Source organism: Hylaeus volcanicus, chromosome 6 (assembly GCF_026283585.1).
Source record: "Hylaeus volcanicus isolate JK05 chromosome 6, UHH_iyHylVolc1.0_haploid, whole genome shotgun sequence".
NCBI lineage: Eukaryota > Metazoa > Arthropoda > Insecta > Hymenoptera > Colletidae > Hylaeus > Hylaeus volcanicus.
Window position 1 is genome coordinate 25,653,685 of NC_071981.1, and position 22,394 is coordinate 25,676,078.

The 22,394-nt window shown below is 44.9% G+C and overlaps 2 protein-coding genes across 2 annotated transcripts in view; one reads left to right on the plus strand and one right to left on the minus strand.

The window, feature by feature from the left end:
* Window positions 1–19,382, minus strand: part of LOC128877777 (uncharacterized) — a 68,199-nt gene extending 48,817 nt beyond the window's left edge. Inside the window, exon 1 of the mRNA XM_054125278.1 lies at window positions 14,258–19,382. Within this exon, the coding sequence (XP_053981253.1) occupies window positions 14,258–14,333 (76 nt within the window). The 5' untranslated portion in view covers window positions 14,334–19,382. The remainder of the gene's footprint in view (window positions 1–14,257) is intronic.
* A 1,200-nt stretch (window positions 19,383–20,582) lies between these two features.
* On the plus strand, window positions 20,583–21,569 carry LOC128877778 (glutaredoxin-related protein 5, mitochondrial). The gene is made up of 3 exons (XM_054125281.1): window positions 20,583–20,788; window positions 21,083–21,224; window positions 21,289–21,569. Exons 1-3 carry the CDS (start codon window positions 20,714–20,716, stop codon window positions 21,471–21,473), a joined length of 402 nt encoding a protein of 133 aa, XP_053981256.1. The 5' UTR covers window positions 20,583–20,713; the 3' UTR covers window positions 21,474–21,569.
* Window positions 21,570–22,394: the final 825 nt, after the last annotated feature.

Sequence of the window (22,394 nt, forward strand, 5' to 3'; positions counted from 1 at the left end):
GTGCCGTATTAACCTATGCCCACGCTGGGGGCTCGCGATGCTGTTAAGTCGGCCCTGGCTTCCAATCCCATAAATATCAACGTTAAGACAAAAAGACTATGCGAAATATTCTAGTCAGATATTTATCTATATCGTGCCGATGGACACGTCAAACGTTGCTTATTCTTTACTTGTGCTTTTTCATCTTAGGTGGCGCCACCGTCTATCGATGGTCGCCTATGTCACTTGCAAATACAGAATCTTCTTTCTCGTAACGATTCGTCGGTTTGCCTGCCGTTCGATACGCTAATCTGCCATAAGCTACCTACGCCTAGACTGGTTCTTTGACTCGTTACGACTCCGAACTCTCCACCTCGACTAATTCTTCGTTCCTCGAGCTATCTCCAACCATTCGGAGCATTCGCAGCATTCGCATAACTCGGTCTTCATTTTTCCTCGCTGTTCTTCCATTTACCTTCTTCGCGGCTTCTATTTCTATTCGGACCCGAAGCAGATACTTTCGCGACGAGGATATTACCAATCCGAATTAATTGTTTTTATTTATTCCACATTTATTTTTATATATATACATATATACATATAACGCGAATACAGAAGGAACAACATCGCGCCTACATGGATTACGTATTAGCTCCCGGGACTAGGCAAACTATAAGAGCGGGAAAATTGTCGAGGGAAGCGATTCCAGCGTGACCCACTTATCGCTGATAGACAATAAAACACAGTTCCAACGCCCGCTAGGTCTCGAAGGTTAATCGATGATTAAAACTCGATTACCGTCTACGTTTCCGCGGAATATCGACGAATTTCAATCTTCCTTTTACGCGACGTTTCTTCTGTTCTTGCCAGTTGTCCCCTATTGGACGAGCCGTCGATATGTTTTGATCCAGAGCAACGACCTCGGTGTATCGTTTAGCTAAAAAATTCCCTTATCGTTCGTGTTACGCAACGCGATGATGTTTTGCCGACGAGTCGCACTACGAAGACCTTTGAAACTCTCATTAAACGGACGTTTATTTAGAGAACGTTTTAACCCATTCATTTGATCAAAGTAAATTTTGGTCGTATACATATAGTAGTATCCGATGGCTCGGTGTGTGAAGCGCTCACTCGACTGTCGAATCAAGGGTCCCGATTTCGGATCGTACAAACTCGTAACGATATTTGTACGAAAGAGACCCGTTTTTAAACCGAGGAATCAAAAGACGAAGAAACATTTTACAGAAAGGTATCGATTCTCTCGGCAGACGACGCGTGCAATGAAACATTTCAAAATGTTGGGAATGTGAAAGTCCTGCGTGCTCGCGTTCGAGCTACGCGACCGCTTCGTTTTCTAGAAGCAAAACGGTTATTGCCGGCAGAAGCCGGATAATAGAAATTATCCACGGTTCCAAGTGACCTAGAAGCAGTTGGTAATCGCGGATCGCGACGGTGTCACCGCAGGATTATCTTGCAGTTGACAAACTACCTGGCTACCTAGCAATTTACAACATCTCTTACCCGTTGTTTTCCCCCTCTGAACGACGTTCGACTTCTTCGTCTGGAAGGCGCGATTAAACGGGACAATAATTTCACTCGGAAACTGGCCTGCTCCAGGATCGTAAATCAACCGAACTATGCGCTGGCAAAAGCTTGCGCTACGCCATCGACCCCTGTTTCCGCGTCCCCCAAAACACGTCGCTGTTTGACTAAATCGCTAGTCACTCGACCGACCACCAGTGCGCCATGCCTGTTTTCAATATAGTCGTAATATAGTCTGTATTATATTATGTTATATATTAATAATAATAATTTCTCAAGGTAATCCGTCAACGTTACGTCATCTAAATTGAGCCGTAAGGCATACATTCCAACTGACAACGAGACTACAAAGTCTGGATTGTATTCGAACCTGTCTTAATGCCATCTACACCTATCTGTAATATGTAAATACTTGCACTAAAGTGTCTAAACGAAATAACGTCGACGCGACCGTTGGCGTTTGTTTGAGCGATCGATTTCGACACGCCTTCGAAATGCACGCGAAACGGAACCCGTCCGAAGACAACGTCCCACGGCTATCGCGACGGCTGTCGTGAAACCAGGCCGTGCGAAGAATTAGACAACGTGGTTAGGTTGTTCGTTTCTCCAGCGTCCGTGGTGTGTCGTGCTTGTGGATGAGCTCGTTTCTGCGTGTCTCTTTCGATCTCGATGCCAAGCTACGTCACAATTTATTTCCCAACCAGTGTGGTGCCCGACATTCTTATTTCACCTATCCACTTCCCTCTTTGTCCTTGCTCGACGTCCGCGAGCGCGTACAGTTAGATCTCGATCCCTCGGGTTCACCATCTGATGCGCCATCGATTAACATCCTCCTCGAAACCGGGCTAAACGATACTTTGGCCGTGTACAATTAATAACGACCGTTCGCAATTGTAGGCGTTAGATTAGGTTAGGCAGAAATTAATTTTGTGCCTTTACTCTTTTCACTCTAGAAACGTTTATTTATTTATACGTTTTTCCGATGATTCGTTTCATACGTGACTCGATGATAGTTTAAAAATGTATTATCTAGGTATTTCCCAACTGGTGTACGCGATAACGGGAATCTATTTGGTCGAACGTATCTAGTTGAAGCCGCGGTACGGTCGGTGATGTCGCTTTTAATTCGGTAAGAAAGTGGGTTTCTGGGTCACAGCGCAACACAGGCGTACAAACGACTTCACACCACTCTCGAGGAAACTACTTTCTTCGGAGCAGTGCCGTATCTTTTGCGACAACGCGTTACTCGATTGCACCACACGGAACGCTTCGTCCTTGGCACGCGTTAGAGGTGACTGCGCCGCGAAAAAGATAAACAATTAAAGTTCCGTCCGTTTATTTTCGATCGTAGGACGAATTTTAAATGAATTTTGTTGGAAATGTACATATTTTGCAGCGCGAAGAAACAGAACGAAATTTTTAGGGGATCCGGTCGAGGTCTCGATAGGTTGCTCGTTCCGTTTCGAGGAAACCACGTGGCAGGGATATTTTTGACGAGAGTGAAAGTCGTAGGTTTCGTCGGAACGATTCCGACTTGTACGTTCTCCGGCGAGGAATGTGCACGTCGAACGAGGGGGCCAAGCTTCTGCGTTTATCCTTACGTAAATTCGACGCGATGTTATTACGCAGAATTTAACTGCGCCGTGAAGTGTGTTGACAATAACGCACAGGTTGCAACAAACCAGGTAACATTTTATACGAATAAAGGGAAGTTTATTCATAAAATTCGAATAAATATAAAATATTACATTATCGAACAACTCGAACATGCTTGGCCCTACTTTCGCGACGCTCTTTCACCGTCTGGACGATCCCAGTCCCAGTCGTTCGACCTCCAATCGACAGCAGCCGTATAATTCTATATTTTGATCTTTACACGCAACTCCGTATATTATTGTCTCGACAAGTTTCGTTGATTGCGAACCAGGAATTATTACGTGACAAAGAAATAGGTTTACGCAGTGAACGCGAGAGGCGCGAACGGCATGGCAGCCCGAGACGACGACCTTGACTCCTTTCGACTGTTGTTCTTAGGAGATCCGCGGGCGGTTTGTGAGCGAGGGGAGGAGGACACGTGGGACGAAGGGGTGGCGGTGACACGGCGTATCGGTGCCTCCGCTGAAACGGCTTTTAAGCCGGATTTGAATAATCCTCCTCCTCCTCCTTCACCCCCCACCTCCCATCTCCCACCTCCCTCCATCCCTGCGAAATCCTCTTTGCACCGGCTCTTGCATCCTCCGTGTAACAGCGAGCGGGAGCTTTCTAACAGCTTCTCGACCGAAAAATGAACCAATCGTCTAATAAGAACGTAACCAGCCGTAATCTGTATTCTCCTCGCAACCAACAAACTTTGCTATTCATCGTTAACGAATGAAATCCGCTAATATCCCCCAGATTCTCCTCTGACGGGGTATCGAATCGATCGACAATCCCCGGCACACGTCGAATCGGATCCCACTGGGAACGATAGAGGTAGGTGGTTTCGCGTGGTGCATTCCGATGCAATAACACGTCGCGAAAATAGTGGCAGGTCGAGTAACGCGAGAGTCCTCCTTGCCTGGCCAGGACTTATTTAGCGTCGGAGCGTTGCACATTACGGACTTTTGGCGCGCCTTTCACCGAGCCGTGCCTCCGTCATAATTAAATGGACCGTTGTTTCGTCACGTCCGTGCGTCACTGACAATTAACGTAACACAAGATCCGGACAGGGAATCGTGTCAGTCGCGAGTTATCCGCGTCCAGAATGGAAGAAACGTCCAACGGAGGGGTGTCTCTCTGGCAATTTTCAAAGAGACCAACCAGGGGAGTTGATACGGTCTAACGAGACGCCGCATCGTTTGGCCAGAAAGTAATTACTCGGACCCAGGGCTTGACGCTAACTTTCTTGTCACTTATCGTTCGCTTACTTTCAATGTAAATTCATGCAAATTAAGTGTATCGTGCACGCAGTCGGCTCCGCAAACACTGGTATTTACGATATTAATAAAAACATAGTAATAAAATTTGATTTCATATCTCGTTATTCTACGGTTGACCCAGTCGCGGTCGGCTACGCGCACCGTAACATGCCGATACAGTTAGTCAAAAGAGTCGACGATAAAGGAAACAGGAACGTCGCAGCGTCCGCGCGGAGTCGTTTCACGTCTGCCTCGCAATTCTGAACGATGATTGACTACCTGCCAGGAGCACAGTGACTCAGCTAATTGTTAGATCGTGTCATCGACAATGGAGGTACGAACAATGCGGAACTGACCGGTTAATCGAAACGCTAGGCTACGCGAAAAGTCAGCGAAACTGCACTGCGTTGAGACGAGATTAATTGGCTATTCAAAGTCGTTAAGGTATCATCATCCTACCGTTTGAAATTTCAAATCAGGCTTTACTTTTACGTTATCGTATTCATTTACATTTCTTATTCGAAATAACTCGATGATTAAACAGAGAATCGAAACCTACGAAACTAGGAAACGGTGCTCTTTAAATGTTCGTTATCGACGCTTTCATTCTTCGCCGTCTCGGTCTGAATTAACGTGAAAAAACCCGAGCCTCTTTATCCGAACCAATATTTGTAGTTAGCGAAGATACCAAGGAGGTCTGGTTCCACCGTTGGACACCAACGACGGAAAACGTATAACGTAGATAGGATAAATTGCAGGGTCGATACAGTTTCGAAAGGCAGCCGTGACACCGTTTCGACGGACCTTGTCCGTGAATTAAAGTGAGACCGGGCCCCTGACCCCAGCCTACGCACCTGTCGGTGCCCCAGGAGCGACGCGATCGCGACGATCCCCGAAACGTTACGACGACGCACGAGGCCGCGATCGATATCGTGGAGGGGGCCCCGTCTCTACTGGCACGAGTTACGGTATCTGTCGTACTCCGACTCGAAAATTAAAGATCCGCCTGTTACGCTGCAGCGCGAAAAATCCTCTCGACGATACCGTGTGCAAACCATACGCCATACGTTTACGCCAAAGATCGTCTGTATTTTCGAATCGTATCATATAAAGATATGCTGAAAGGAGGAGTTTCGATAGATGGAGATATTATAGATAGAGCAGGGGAGACATAGGTCTGCCTATTTCATTGTTAGAAAGAGAAAGGAAAACGCGATACTCTATCTACCTCTGTCTACTAAATCATGCGTCGTAAAAATCAGAATATCGTTGACTGGTGAGTTAACTCCGCATATTTAAAATTTATACAACACTAGGAACGGTACAATATTACAAGAAAAGAATCGAAAGCCGAGTGGCGTGAATCGACCAAAGGGTTAACGTTGGCAAGGATATATTCGAAAGAATTAAGTCTGATAGGGGATCTAGTAGACCTTTGAAGATTCGTAAATCAAATCGATACAAATAATTATTGGTACGTTAACGAACTCGGAACTGGATTACTTAACTATTCACGCGTAATTCGTATCTTTATTCGATTACGCGAGTAAAACCAGGCTTTAATCGACACTGGTTATGTCGTAAAGAGGGTATACGTTTTATCGATTGGGTCGAGCTGCGCGTGAAACATTCTATTTTATAATGAATTAACTTGTACGTTTTACCTTGCGATGTCAACGATGATCGTTTACGCGACGTGTTATTATATGGCTAGAACTGGTTGCGGTAGGGAAAATAAGACGGAACAAGCACAAATTACAAGGTTCGATTACACGGGGTGTCTATAAATAAGTGCAGTACGATACAATGATTACACGGTGGTGGATAACGAAGAAGCGCCAGAAGATATTCCTTTGCTACTTTTTACGTCGAATCCGATAGGGTAAACGAAATTTCTTGAACGATATTTTTCGAAATGATTTCAAGATCGCAAATGATGAATTGATAAATGTTAGGTTAACGAGTGAGGAGGGTGTTTGCCGCGGGATGCTAGAGTTCTCGATGGCCAACAGGAGTCTATTTATATTTCGCACCATCGAATCGATGAATAAATGGGTTGTCTACAAAGGTCCGCGAGGTGGATGAGAGACGAAGGGGGCCGATGTTGAAAGGATTAATGAAAACGAGGGTCCCGAAGTTGGGTCAATGGCGTAACCCGAGGGCGTGTAACTCGGTTCGGATTCAGCGACGTATACGTGTAGCAGATATACAGGCTGTATCACCCTGTTACATCACCCGAAATATCGCGATTGTATTTCGCGACCCTTATCGAACAAGTAGAACTTGACAAGTAGAATGACAAGTTGTTTGACTTTAATTTCGAGGAACGTTCTAATCGATGCGAAACAATCGAGGTAGCAGAACTCTCTGGACTTTAACTCCATCGTTCGCTTCGTCGTGCGTGATCGATGGGTCGCGTTCGATGGCTACCATGGCTTCTGTATTAACCGTCTCTGGGACTAATAAGACACGTAGTTCTCCAACGGCGTACCTTTTACAACGTCAAAGCGAATTCATAATTACATTTGCATCGGTAGGGCGTTCACGTGCGTACTGCTGGGGCCACGTGCATAACGCTCGCAGTTAGCAATCAATCGCATCGACCTACTACGGCCCGACTTCGGCATACTCCTCGTAAACTCGGAGATACTCGAACGCGATGGCTTGGCTCTAAACCCATCTACAACCTAACGTTCCTTTACGATTAATAAAATAGCCGTGAACGTTTTAACGATGTTTTACACGCAAATACGTACCACGCTTTTCGACCATCTCTTGTCCTGTTCGGAAATTGATACCGCGCCATTTTAAGCGAAACTTGCCATTTATTTGAAAAAAAAAAGAAAAAAAAATCTATACCGTTTACGATATATACCGTTTTCCTGCAATCGTACGAGAGGGTACACGCACCTACAGCTACAAACGGTTGAACGTAAACGTGCAAAATTAATCTTTGCCCCTAATAAATGTAGCGTTGAAGCAAAAAAAAAAACTACAACATTCCTAGCGTATCGAGAATCTTTTCTTAACGCTAAAATGTAAAACAATTTAAAATTTTTGTTCCATTTTCACTCTCGCCCACTCCCCCTGGTTGTACTAACGCGAAACATGGAAGTTGTGAAAATGTCGACGTCGGAAAAGACACTCGAGAGTTCGTCGGTCCGATGGAATTAATTAGGCGTCAAGCATATACGTAAACGCCGCTAGCTCGGTCACGTAATTATGTCGACGGGTCGATCAACATCGTAAAACACCGAATTACTATCGAGCCCCGACCTCTATCCAAAGAGAGAAGCGCGCGTAATATCGATCCCATCCCGAGGTTTGGTCCGGCCGACGATATTACGATACATCTCTCGGACGACGTGCGGACCGCAACTTTCATTCGATTTTATTACGCTTCGTGCACGATCCGCGCCGCGTAAACACCTTCTTATCGCGAGTCTAACACCGATCGTTAAGGGAAAACTCTCCGCACACCTGGACGTGCACAAGAGTCGCGATTTCGTGTCGTTATCGCTGGACGTGCTTCGGAAACTCGTATCCATTTTTAACCATTTGGGCGCCACTAGCCATCCGAATCTGCGTTGAAAATGCGTGAAAAACAATTCCTGCAAAACTTTAGCACCCAATTTTAACATTGACGCGTACCCCAAACCTTCGAAAGTTTTAAATGGGAAAATACGTAGAATTATTTCGATCGGTTACTTTCTTTTTTTGTAACCCCGATGAAAATCGATGAAACGATTTGAAACTCGGCAAAGTTATCGCTTATAATGATAGGAACAAGCAGAAAAAACGTCACATTTTTATCTTTATTCTTTCCTTACATATCAGCGCGGTAAATACAAAGTTATTTTCTCTACTTATCAGAGAAGATTGCTGGAATTCATCGGTGAACAGTGTCGAGGAGATTTCAGCGTTCTTCGAGGCTAAACAGGGCCGTCTGATCGATCGTATTCGCCAGCGGGGGCGGCCCGAAACTTCGTCCCTTTAGCAGGGGCTAGCCATTCGCAGTAAATGCTTGGAATTACTTCAAATACCATTTCGCGATCTCTCGAATCTACTCGAATGTACAGTCTTAAAAGGTCTTGGAAAATTTACCTATTTTTATACTCTAATCGTATGATTGATACATACTATAAGCGTCTAATTAAAATACCGTACGAGAAATGACCGTAGCCAGAAGAAGGGGAGAACGCGTGTGGACGTGACAAAAAAAAAAAAACACGAAAATTCCTTATTTCGTTTCGCAGCGGGATAAAGAGTTTCAGTTGGCGAATATTCAACGCAAATCACGCTCTCCGGGAGTATCGAGCTTGCACCTGGACCAGTTTTCTGCCGCAGTGCTCTGCACGACCCGAGAACGTCGTCTCTATCCTCACTTTCTCTCTGCCTCGCTCCCTGCGTTTGCATTTTTTTCATCAAAACGTTTCAGGTCGACGAACGGCCGGGTATAGCCGAGTCACGCTGGAACAGATGCATTTTAAATCTTGGCACGCGATGAAAATTCACCGGCACGAATGGTACAAACAGTTTCCCGCTGCCGGGAAAGACGATCGTTGCCCACCTCATCGAAAATTCGGCCCTTTCGATGCTCGACGATGATGCGCGCGCTGCAATCAAAATTTATCATAGTCGAACAATTTTTCTCTTTCGATTATTTTTTAACGATTTTATTTGTGGCGCTGGGTGTGCTAGGAGGAATGCTCTGGGAAGAAAGTAGATAGGCCTCCGTTTTACCAGAACATTCCAGATCACAGGTGCGTCGTTGCACTAGCGAAGCAAAAGACGAGCGTAGAAAGTTAGACCTCGTTATAGCACGAGACCTTTTTCCTCTAGCGTTTACCTCTGCTTTCGATCGAAAGAGAGGCTGGCTCTGCCCCCGTTGCCTGGTTCGTCTCGCGAATCGTAATTAATCGATATTTAAAATTAACATTCGACTCTGACGCTGACGTTTCCGTGATAACTCTTCCGACGGTTTTACTATTTTCTTAGAAGGTTAGAAAATATATGTTTCCTTGTAAGTAGACTGCGGATGTAAGAATTAAGATTCAAACGAAAGTATGGCTCGTCTCCTAAACAGCGTAACGTGTATTTTATCGTTGATGTTTTATATTATTTTTGCATTCGCGGGCATCCTTGTACGCTTTGCCACATTTTCACTTTACATAATTACATAAACATTCGCGGTCTACTTGCAAGTATCGAAGCTACGCGTTTTGAAAGATCTATTAAAAAAAAAAGAAAAGAAGCGTGTCTATGTGCCGTCTCTCAGCTGCAAGATTCAGGGATACGTGTACGTTGGATGGTAGATGGTATCGACGAGGAGCGAGAAGTGAACGAACTCGCGGGCTGGTGGTCCTTGGGACGAACGGGTACAACGGTCGAAACGTAGCTGCAAATGCTCGACGTGTCCCTGACTTGGCAATTAGGTCAATGCCTTTACAAATCGATGACCTGTTGAAAAATTGTTCTTATTTCTTCTTCAGGCCCCGTCTTCCTTGACCAACGCTAGACGAGAGCGTCGGACCGGCGTTAATCTCTGTCCTTTCGGAGCAATAATGAGACGCCATATGCCATCCCCTTTAGTTTCTCGTCAAGTTTCTAGATGTCGCACCCGTTTCTAGGCGGCGCGTGTGGTTGTCTTTTAGGACCGAATTCTAACGATATATCGTAGTATCGCGCCTCCCGATCAAACAATTAGGATACAAACGACCAGACGCGTTAACGTCTTTCTCGAAAGTGTTACAGTCGGTAAAGTGGTTGACTGTACCCTCGATCCAATATGTAACATCCATCGATCGTCCACGATGATCCTAATTTCCATCGAGTCAGGTCGCGTTACAAGCCGTCTTGGGACATCTCTCGACGCCGCGTGTACACCGTTACATAATCGATATCTCGCCATGCCCAAATGCCTTATAACTCGGTTTATCGATTCGCAACTCCGCCGCCTCGGCCGGTCGTGTACGCGCGTTACGCCGTCATAATAAATTGGCCACCGACTGTAACAGCGTTAACGTCGATCCGAGAAAGATAACTCGGCCGGCTGGTGACAGTCGTTGTCTCGTTGTCCTTGGATTACGAACGGCTTAGCGTTCCGAGGCATTCTAGAAATTCGATACACCACGAAACACACGAAAAAAACTCGTGTCTTCGCGACGCGTCTCGCAGGCTCCTTCGTAACATTGTTTCGATGCTTAACCCTTTGCGGTGCGAGGTGACGTTTTCTGCCAAACGTTCGACGAAAGATAGAATCGATCGGAAATAGATCTAACCCAGACCCGACGCGAAATTTAAATCTATCTATCGTTATCGAAGACTCGTTTCTTTCATTTTCACGGAAGACGCCGAAAGATTTCGATCCGAATCGCGTCCGCTCGACTGTTACGAATCGACTAATACTCTGCACGGTGCAGGCTTTTTGCGTTTGTTTCTTTTTTTCTTTAATTTCTGAAACGGCTGGTTTCCCTTCGGTTAAAAGGACCGTGTTTGCTACGATGATCAAAAGGAGAGAACACAGGGACAAAAAGGAGTAACTGAAACGGGGCAACGGCGCGGGACGCGGCGGAAAAGGGGAGGGAAGGGGAACGGAACACGCAGCGTTGTAGGAGTCAAAGAATTTTTCGTGAAATTTTCGTGAACGCGAAACCTGAAACGGTTTGTTTCCCAGCTTGCATTGTGTGTTCGTCGTTCGTTACGACCAAAGTCACTGGGTATATAAAGTACCGTCTTTGATCAAACCGATGCGTTGTCTATATTTCGCGACACTATATTTACCGCGTTCCCAAGTATCGTTCAAATATTAATTACAATAATTGGAAAGTATTAGGTGTAGGATGACAAGTGTATTTACATGTAATAATTCTTAGATTGTAACCTAAAAAAAATCATACCGTTTACACTGGACATTTCGACTGTTTGTTTCTACGGTCTGTTTTATTTCTGACAATTTGTTAACGTAATTAGATAGGTTCGTGTAATTGATACATACAATTCGATAGACTTTCAATTGTGTGCGAACATTTGATCCAACGGTTTGTTCCGATGGTATCAATTTCAAACGTAAGTGTAGGTTAGGGATGGGCTGGATTGGTCCTCTGACAGCGAGCGCGGGAACCACTGTTTCTGGGTACTTTTATCTATTTAACAGGTGCCATGGACATTCCGTGCTCCTGCTTTTTATTAAATGAACTCTTTGGTACTTGGATGTAAAGCGCGTTTCTCGTTAACTGGTAATTCCTTTACAGCCAGTTTTGGACAAACTGAAAAATCTACAGCGTGGACTTGGTCGATCATAAAAACGCAGAAATCGAAGGAAATCTAACCTGATCCTCGAGAAATGTCGCGTGGCCCATCGTAGAACCATATAGCTCCCGTTGGGAATCTCTGTTCTATCGGACGTTCCATCTCAGTGTACCTCCCTCCTCGCTTCAACTTTCCAAATTCACGTCACCGTTCTCCGCGTCGCGTCGTTTGCAACTCACTCGATTGCGTTTCAACGATGATTTCGCAGTCGCTGTTACACGACAGGGAATTCCTGGTTTTAATGATTCAAGGTCGAATCCTTGGCAGACGTGACGTTGTTTGCTGTAAGACGTTTGCCTTTCTTTTTTTAGCGCGGATTCATCGAAAGTTGCTGGTGGCCTCGACGAGTATCGGTTTCGCGTACAATTCCTTTCTTCGCGGTAGCTTATGTTTAATCAACGTTCCAAAGATACGCTATGTTCCGCTACAAATAGATCGCTCTTTATCATCTCCAGTGGTTCAGATACGTAGTAGGAAGAATTTCTTAACATCGAAATTTCTCCTTGAATCGGCAGGCTCAAGGTTTTTTTACTAGATTCCACGATGTCAAGAGGCTGTTCAAAGTTGGTATTTCAACCAATAGGCGACCAACCAACTTTCTTTATTTTAAAAGCAATTTTTATCTGCAAATCGATTTTAACGTACGCATATGCCTCGATATCTTTCGAGAGGTTCGTTTCTTTTGCGTATCGTACACCATAAGTAGCGTTGTTAACCGCAATGGCGCGAGATGTATTTTAAGTTGTGTCTGTTGGCGCACACGAAACCTCGGTAAACAACGATGACGTTAATTGCAACGCTTCGCCTCGTCCAATTCTCGTCTCCGAAGCAGAAACTTATTCGGCAGCGATTTACTGGGAACACCCGTGAGCAGGGCGTAAAAAAACCACGCTCCTGCGACAGCAGCCAGGTGAACCTGACATCGCCAAACACGATATTGTTCCCGCAAACATTTATGTGCTGTGGAAACAGGTGCGAGTCGTGCTTTCCACCGTGCAATATGCGAGTCGACGCGACGCCGACGTGTCGCCCTTGTACAACGCAACGGACAAGTGGCCTGTACGTAGATACGGTCACTAACTTTAATATTCGGGACACTTTTCAATTTTTACTTTGTCGTTGTACAATTTTTTCTACTCTGAAAGATAAAGTAATCGCGTTTAGTGTTAAAGCATCGAGTCTAGTTAACGAAGGTATACAATTTACATATTTCATTCGCACCGCTAGTCCAAAGAATATAAAGTAGAAACGTTTTTCTGGAGGTCTCTGAGAGTCTAACAACCAACCTCCCTCCTCCTCTGCCCCTCCCCACCTCCATCTTTTCCCAACCGTAGGAGTTTACGCCCCTACTTGTGGAACACCGCGTTACACCGTAATGTTTACACATTCCTTACCAACGTCACTTTCGATTCCCTCGATCTGAAAATCTAAATCAAAGTTCTACAAAATACCAGTTTGCGATGAAATTTCATTACGTTCCAATTGAAAATGCGACAGGTTCCTTTCACTTTTCCTTTCTTCGAGCTCTCCGACTTTCCTACTTTCCTCCTTAAACGTGTCGTGTACGCGTCGAAAGAATCGCGAAGAAATTCCAAATTCTAGATATCGAGTCTACCTCGAAATGCTGGCAACGTTGCATTTCGACGTGAGTTTGAATACGTATTCGAAACCAGAATTAGATATTCTTATCGTAAAAATAAAACGAAACTGCTGCAAAGATAAATTTGGACAGTGGCGTCGAGTGGCTGCCGATGCCGACTAGGCGATGCGAAATTCACGTCTGCGCCATTATTTTTCTTCGGTGGGTATTAAGAAATCACAATGAAAGCCGTGAACGCGCGCGGCACCAGACGTTCGTGCGGTGAGAAAAAAAGGACAATAAAATTGAAAGACTGGCACGGAAGGCAGCTGTTCGATAAAAAGAATGTTCGGATGCTACCGAGACAAAGTGTCGCGTCCTGCTGGCGTTCAACGATCATTTTCGAAATCATCGTCGAAGAAATATTCGAGTTGCGCGACACTCGAACTTGCGGCAACGTCACGCGACTTTAGTTGTTAGTTTTATTCTCGCTTGCGATGCAAGCACACATTCTAATCCGACCCCGGTAAGACGGTTTCGTAACAAAGCGAATTAAGGCAAGACAAATACTGTCCAGGTTAGGTTAGGTACTGGTCTATATTTGTCGTACATCTTTAAATGGAATGCGTGATTTACGGTACTACGTATAATTTTTCATCGATTTATTGCTCGTCAAATTTGTATACCTGTGACTTTCTGTACATTTAATGCAATATAATCGCTTTACGTTTGTTTCAGAGTTGGAAAAGTATCGTCGTTAGTTTGGAATTCAGAACACTCTGTCCCCCGTGGTAACGAGCATGCCTGAAAGAGTCAACGAGATCTATCCAGCTCGACGCAGGTTTCACCAGGTGCACGCCGATAGAGCGTCGACGCCACTGCCCTGTCGCGGGCTCGAGTTGAACATGCAAAGCATAGAGAAGAAAAATTGCGAAGGTCGTGCGCTCACCCTCGAGCAGGTGCCAGTCCTCGTCGAGCGAGGCCAGGGCTTGTGCTTGATTGGCCTGTTGTTCGAAGTCGAGCATCTTGGCCCCACCGTGTTCCAGCCACTACTTTCGGTCGCGTGCTTTCTTCTTTGGCACGGCAAATAATCTTGTCACTTCACCTCTCACGAAACTATCGCACAGTCCACTGTTGCAATTCGAACAATTGTTCGTGTTTACTCGTGAACGCTGCGACAGCGCGGAATCCTCTTGAGCGACAATTGTAAACTGGTATATCAAAAGACAGACTTTCCCCTTGAAGGAACGTTCGCTCAGATTATCTCGAACGTCCTTTCCTCGCGAAAGAAAGAAAGAGGAAGAGTGTGTGTGCGTGTGGGGCGGGGGAGGGCGGGTGGGGGAGGGGGAGCGAGCGTCGCGCCGCCGTCGCCGCTCTTTTACCGTTTAAAAACTGCTCTCTGTTTACATCGGTGTTTCCGATTGGCTTGGTTCGGCGGCGGTTACCCGTCTTCGGGAAACGGCGCAAGCGTCTCGGCTACTATATCTTTCAAAAGGTCTAAGGAACTTTCGGATGGAGGTCGGGATTCGCTTTGATCAATTCCGAGAAACGCGTATTGTTGCGTTTATTTTCAGGGTGCTCCGGTGTTACGGAGAGAACCGTGTCGTCGCACGGACAATAAAAAGCTACAGGAACGAGCGAACCAGCTCGCGTGCATGCGTGGCGGTACTCGAACCGCGACTGATTTCCCCTATCACACCGTGCTCAGCTGCCACCCACGAGCCTCCCTCCATCGTCATCGGTTCTCCCCGCCATGCGCCACCTTCCGCCCCCCCGCCGCCGCCCCCCCCCTTGCCACGCGAACCAAGCTTGCTCGTTCCAAACAACGCTAGAACGTCTGTCCCTCACTCCCTCCTCGCGCCCCCGCCCCCGCCACCGCCTCCGCCTCCGCCTCCGCCCGTCCCGACCCGACTATCCGCGCCCCTTTCACTCTATCCGTGCTTTCTCCGTCTCTCTTCTCCTTCGTCGCGCTTCCAACGCTCTTCTTTGCTCTCCTCTGCTCTCCATCGGTGTATGTATGTACAGGGTGCGGCGAAAGTCATGGTTCAACGGACAGGGTGATTTTACCCAGGAGAAAAGGACGAAAACGTAGAATCGAGATTCTTCGTACTTCGTGCTTCGATTTCGAGGGCAGCGATTTATGAAATGGGTCAAATACGCGGAGCACCCTTCGCCAAGGTTAGCCCTTATCGCATCAATGTTAAACTTGTTTCTCGGACGTATAAAAAGAAATTATTTCGTGGTTGTTTTACATGGTTACGAATTAACTATTTGCGTCCCAACTGCGCAGATTTTTGTATCGTTATTTTTCCATAAACCTGAGCGTGCATTTCGATACGTTTATTTATACGAAATGAAAAGAGCAAACATCGAGCTATCGTTTTGCCCCGCACTGTAGTCATTTCGATACACGCAATAATTGCGTAGGATCTTGTAATTCGGCCTTGAGTGCGGTTACTTTTCTCGGCTTAACGGCGACTGTTCTACAGCGTGGCAAGAAACAGCCGCGTGAGCATTCGGCTTAATAAGCGAGAAGAAGCTTGGGAGATGTACGAAGGTCAGTCGCAAAGAGAATACAAGGGACAAGCCGGAAAGAAACGTTACCAGGATTACAATGTTCGGGTCCACGATTGTTGTTCTATTTTGCGTGGCTCGCTTTAACGTGACTACACCGTGACGAGGGGTTTCACTTTGCCGCAGTGTTGGCCGCTACTGCCAGTTAATGCATTTTCACTCGTGGGACACGGTGACGCTAAATGATACGGTTTCCTGTTCGCAGGAAACTCGAAACTCATGGAACGAACACCCAGGTATACCAAAATTCTAACGCTGCAACTTTATCGAGCACCTTGAAAACGTTGCACCGCTACAAAAATTATTTCGACACCCTTCCAACTGCCACCGAACCTTACGTAAATTTACGTAAATAAACATCGCACGCAAATGTTATTTCGTTCGGGTAGGATTACTAACCATACTTTTTTCAAGTAGAATTCACGAAGCGAAGACGCGATATTAAAATCGAGTGTTGCAACGTTTCGAAACCTTTGACGTGATCGGCTTCTCGCGATCATGGATGTATTTCCTCGCGCAAAAAGAAGAACGTTATTCATCGTTTCGATAAAATATTGTTCAGCTCTAGTATACGGTATAGAAAGCGGCAATGTAACGTTAAGCAAAAACCGCCCTTTAGGAGAATGATTTGGACTAAACAGGAGGTAAGAATACAGGCGTTCGTTAGGCCGTCTCGATTATCCTCGCGTGGCAGTCCGAGTGGGGGAGGTTGTCGGCACTGGCGAGCATCTGTGACGGAGAAACAAAACGCTAGAGCGAAAAGGAATGACGTTACCGGGAACGACGAGGAGAAAACGATTTCCGAACGAAGAGCGAGTATACACATATCGTGGCACGTGCGACGAAGAGGGAGAAACCTTACGCTGATTCCTCTCGAGGTCGAACAGGAATGAAACAGAAAAAGACAGACCGGTCGACTGGCTGTTCTAGCGTATACGCGAGAGAATGGCGACGCGCGTCGGCCAGAAACATGAGAAAAAATTATCAGCCGCTGACGTTTATTGTGGCCCATATCGAATCTGCGATAAGAACGACGAAGATGCGAACGAGCGACGACAAACGTTTTCTTTGTACGATCGAATCACGATGAATTTGAACGCTGGGAGAGGACAGTGTAATTTACGTAACGTAAGATGAAGATCAAACTGCTGTTTCGATTTACATACTCGCGACCATTTTTACGCCCGATCAAACACGAACGTAGGTATTTATTTACTCTTCGTTTCCACAAGGACAATCGCGCTACGGTGAAACATGTTTCGAGATCGGGCTTGAAACTACATTACCTAGCATTAGCTTTTCAAATATCTATCGACGTTTCGACCTTTAATTTGTACGACCAATGTCGACTAGAACGCGTACGATACGTGCATGAATGTATAATATTATAACGCGATAAAAGGAATTCCTCGTCGTATAATGAACCAAATAACGTATTCCATTTCTTTGCAAACGTTAAACAACATTTATTTTATTTCGATCCTCGTGTTTTAATTGCTCGAAATAAAAAAAAACAGTGATTTCAGATGTAGTCGGTGAAAACAATGCGAAAGAGAGACAGACCGATAATTCCGGCGTCGGAGGTGGAAGGAAGCGTAATGGAGTAACGCGAACAGGACGGGCGAATTGGCACGAGGATAGAAAGAGACATAGATAGGGAGAATAGCGTTGCGAGAGGAAAGAGAGTGGAAGGGAGAGAGTGCCACGCGACGCGTGAGACGGTAAAACAGAGACAGGAGATCGGCTCGAAAGTGGTGGGGGAAGCAGGGAAGAAAATCGAGTGGCTTGCCGAGCGTTGGACGGTATCCTGCAAGGGGCGGCGGTGAGGGGGGCGAGGACAAATGACGAGGCGCGCGAGCCATCAGGGCCGTATGCTGAAGAGCACGCGACACGCGCTCTGAGAACCGAGGCTTGCACACGACCTTAACCCTTAACTGTTGCGGTTAATAACAGAGTAGTGGTAGTGTTAACCGATATGTAATCCAAAATTATGATTACCGATTCTTATACAGATTACCAAGAACGTTTCGAATACGTCATTTACTCGATTCGCGTTTCTCAATTGTTCATTTAATTCTCCGTTAAAGTGTCCTTCTAAAAAGTTGCATACATCGTGACTGTTGCGAATCGTACGAAAGCGTTCTCATACTTTTCACGGTTATTCGAACCATTCAACACCCACTCGGAAAACGATAAGAAAAATTTCACCGCGACGAACCAAGAAAATTTCACCGAAACATATCCGACTAACCACGCGAGGAGAAGAATTGCGTTAGTTTGAATTAGACAAATATTTTCTTTAGTACGGGATTCCGACCTGTAAGACGGTTATTTCATTCGTTCGCTCTCTAGTGGCACGTTCTTCGAAGAACGTCCAGCCAACTCGATCGCGGAAAGGTCGAACGAAAAGGCAAGAGAAAGCGGTTGCGATAAATTCAGTATCGGCAGCTCCTCGACGTTGCGCGATATCACCCAGAACTCCGAATCTATCGTATCTGTTTTGTTTTCAAGAAACTGTGCTAAAAAGTAGCGGATTAAAACTGGGAGACACGTAATTTTGTGTTTACCGGCCGGTTACCAATAACCCAGGCTAGCCATAACCCTACCAGGAGAATACGGGAACGACGATGGAGTCTTCTCTCGTAAAGGATGGAGGAACGAAAGCGTCGTTGGCAAGAACGAGAGACTAGATCGAACTTGGAAGCAGAGTAGGGGCGAATACGGCTAGAGGGAGATGGACGACGAAATAGAACGGGAAGGAACGCGGAGGCTGACGGAGGAACTGAAATAGAGAGTGGAAGAGGATTCACGAGTGCCTCGCCAAGTTCTCTCTGCATTAACGGTCCCAGACTACAAAGTACGAGAGAGAACATGGAAGACGGAGAGACGCGTATACGCTCGGCGATCAGACCGATACTCTTTCGCGACCGTACCATCCGCTGCGTAATATTGTCCTAAACTGCGCTATCGCTTCGCCAACATGCCTCTTAAAAAAATGACGCGAACGACTGCGAGTTAGTTTATACCGAATGACCGAGTAGAGCTCTATATAGACTTGGTCGAGCTGTATTCGACGAGCATTCGAACTCGCTCTTTTCTTATGTTGCGAAAATATGAATACAGCCGTGGAGCTTATTTCTTTGAACTTCATCGCGTAATTCTATAACAACGAACGCGCGGTAGCGGGAGTCAGCGGGAGTGAGCGTGTCTATTGCGTCTTGCGCAATAGGAAAAAAGTGTCTACGTCCGTTGAAAGGCCGTCCTTCTGTTAAGTGAACGCGAGAATGCTATCTGGTTTTTGTAAACAACAACACCAATACAGTCCAGCGTTCTCAAACGAAGCAAATGAGACGTGGTAAATAAAAATATTTGCTCGACGGTTCTTTTCGCGACGACGCGTATTTTAGTATTCATCGACGCCGCGTAAAAGGTTTCGTGCGAAGGGAAAATTTTAATTCCAGCACTCGCCGCCAGAGAGAGCTGTCCGTTGGATCCTATTCCCGTGAGTTTTCGCTCTTACATCGATTACATTATACATATAGATCCTTTGTCTAACCACCGGAAGGCTCGCGTTTAAAGGCAGGCCTGCTTTATCTTGAGATATACCTACTCCGTTCGCAATGTAAATTGAGAAGCCGAGAGTAACAAGACCATCGAATTTAGCTCCAACGATTATGCTCGCATTGTTGCCGATATATTACAATTTCAATTCTTTAATTACTACAATCGGATTTTCTTTCCATTTATTTATTTAACGACTAATTATTTGGACTGTCTATATTAGTCTATCAGACGATTACTTTCCGAATGACAAAAATAGAACGTGCTAGTAACCGTATCGCATCTAAACAAGGTGAAAGGGTGAGGTTCATCCAGAATCTGAAGGTTGTTCTAGAACATAACTTATTGCATTGTCTTTTCTTCTTCGATTCTTTTTAGCCGTCGTACACATCCGAATAAAAGTAATCGACCGTTATTCATATGTTGTACTTTAGCCTCGAGGATTGACGGTGAAAGCGGATCCCCGCATTTCCGCTCTAAACGCGAATATTTTTACAACATTTAACCTGTTGCTATTTTCGTGGCATTCGTCCGCGACCTATGGCAAGGACTTTGTCCGTGAAGCTGTGCGCCACGTATAGCGGACGAACTTAAAAATCTCGTAGGCGTTCTTACGTAGGTTCACGCGGCGAGTTTCCATGGTGATCGGTCTCTGTGACCATGATTTCGCTGTGACGTCATAGGTTCGGAAAAGACGTCCACGTGCAGCGGACGTGCGGTATCGGTTAACGAGTTTTTTTTCCAAGTAATAATTTTTCACCGTACGTCACGGGGAAAATACGATCGTTCGAGGACCTGGAAACTGCATGTCAGCTTTACGAGAATTAAATATTAAAAATTGGTAGAACGTTTGTTCTGGAAGTGCGAACATTGGTTCCCAGAAATTTACTGCATTATTTTTAGAGGAATTTTCACCACGTTTGCATTTACTTACACGTATATTTATGATAAAATAAAATTAGGATAAATATTTCGGTCACACATTTTTTGATATCGGGATTAATTTTATTATTGGATATAATAAAAAGAATTTTTTTAAACATACACATGGCGGCATCTACGAGTGAACGGAGGAACTAATTGGTCGTTCTCCGGATAGAGGCGCTGACCGACTATAGAAATTTTAGTTTCATCCTTCCGCCGTTAGATGGCGACCTAGGCTAGACTACATCCACGATCGATGCGTAAACCGGTTAACCCATCGTGTCGTCTTTTTTCTTATTAAAAAAAATCAAATTTTGACTGTCACTTCCTAGAAATAGTGTAAGAAATGATTTCGTTTAAACTCTACAATGGAGTCAGACATTTCTGTACAAAACTCGATAACATTGCTAACCTCGTTAAGGTGAGTAAATTAATATTTTCATCGTCACTCGAATCAAATTTCTCCTGATTTTGCTACACAACGAATCTTTCATCTCTTGAAATGTTGAATATGTTCAATTTTGTAGCGTAACTGTACATTAATCTTGTGTTCATTACGCGAAGTGTGTATGGCTTAGAAATGTTTCTTCTTTCCTAACCTCTCGAGAAGTCAAAAAGCAATATAGTTTTCATTGATTTTGTCATTTTCAATTACTAACAAGTTGACTAAGTTTAGTAGTTTCGTGCGTTAAAACGTTCATTACTCTTCTTGCAGAAGAACAAGGTAGTCGTATTCATGAAGGGTGTTCCAGATGAACCTAGATGTGGTTTTAGTAATGCTGTCGTACAAATATTAAGAATGCACAACGTAAAATACGATGCTCACGACGTACTTAAGGATGAAAACCTCAGGCAAAGTTGGTATTTTTATGGCCTGAAGCGTTTAAGAGATCTATATTTACCATGTTTGTTTTTATTCAGATATCAAGGATTATTCTAACTGGCCAACGATACCTCAAGTATTCATAAACGGTGAATTCGTGGGCGGATGCGATATACTTTTAGAAATGCACAGAAACGGAGAGCTCATAGAGGAATTGAAGAAAGTTGGCATCACGAGTGCTCTTCTAGATAAAGGAGAAACCAAAGAAAAGAAATCCGATTAACCATTCACATACGAGAGTTTAGTTTGTTCATAATCTTGTAAATAAAATCATTGATGTTGATGGTTGTTTTTTGTTGTAATAAAGCTTTTGACAGTAGATCGGATATTTAATTTATTCTGTAACAACAGTACTATGTATCGATTTATAATAAAAAGGAGTACGTAATGAAGTAATCAAGGCATCGAACCCAAAATCGTGTTATTACAATTTTTATAAACTACAGACATTATCGATGTACGTTTCGTGAAAATGTTCTATTAGTTGATCAAGTTTCTGCTAGATGGTGTTGACTAGAGAACATAGCTCTATACGATACGCATTTCGAGTATGCTGGTATCCACCGTTAAGCGAAGTTTACCATGGAAAGGTCAATGGTGCCAGCAAGAATTTCACGTGGATATTGGCGTACCTGGCACCACTGTGTCGACGTCAATTAAACTTACCAGCTTTTAGGTGGAACAATTAGTGGCACTGATAAGCACTACGTGTGAATTTCAAGTTAGTATTATTTTATCTAACGTAGCAGTGTGAAATCGAACACGCAGGAACTTCGAGACGACGACCGAATTGACAAAGCGGCTAGTCAAGGTTGCCGCATAACAGGGGCATACCTGCGCCTGCGAAGTAGCAACCGGGCCTACAAACTGGCTAGCATCGGTTGCCATTTATCAGGGGCATACTAACGTGCCTACTTGGTGACAACTCAATTTTCATTCTCTTTATGACACCTCCATCACACTTCCCAACAACTTCAAAAGTTCAGCAAAAAGTGAAAAATCAATTCCGTTCCAAACTTCTGGGTTGATATTTTAATTTCCCATCGTTTCTTGCCACGGTTCCCTTTAATTTCCCCTTGTTTCTTGCCATATTTCCCTTTAATTTCCCTTCGTTTCCTGGCACACTTCCCCCTAATTTCCCTTC

What these genes read in the sequence shown, in the direction of transcription:
- LOC128877778 (XM_054125281.1), top strand. Translation starts at nt 20,714, where the DNA reads ATGATTTCGTTTAAACTCTACAATGGAGTCAGACATTTCTGTACAAAA. An exon ending in ACATTGCTAACCTCGTTAAG is followed by an intron (nt 20,789 to 21,082) that starts GTGAGTAAATTA and finishes CTCTTCTTGCAG; the next exon opens with AAGAACAAGGTAGTCGTATT. An exon ending in GGATGAAAACCTCAGGCAAA is followed by an intron (nt 21,225 to 21,288) that starts GTTGGTATTTTT and finishes GTTTTTATTCAG; the next exon opens with ATATCAAGGATTATTCTAAC.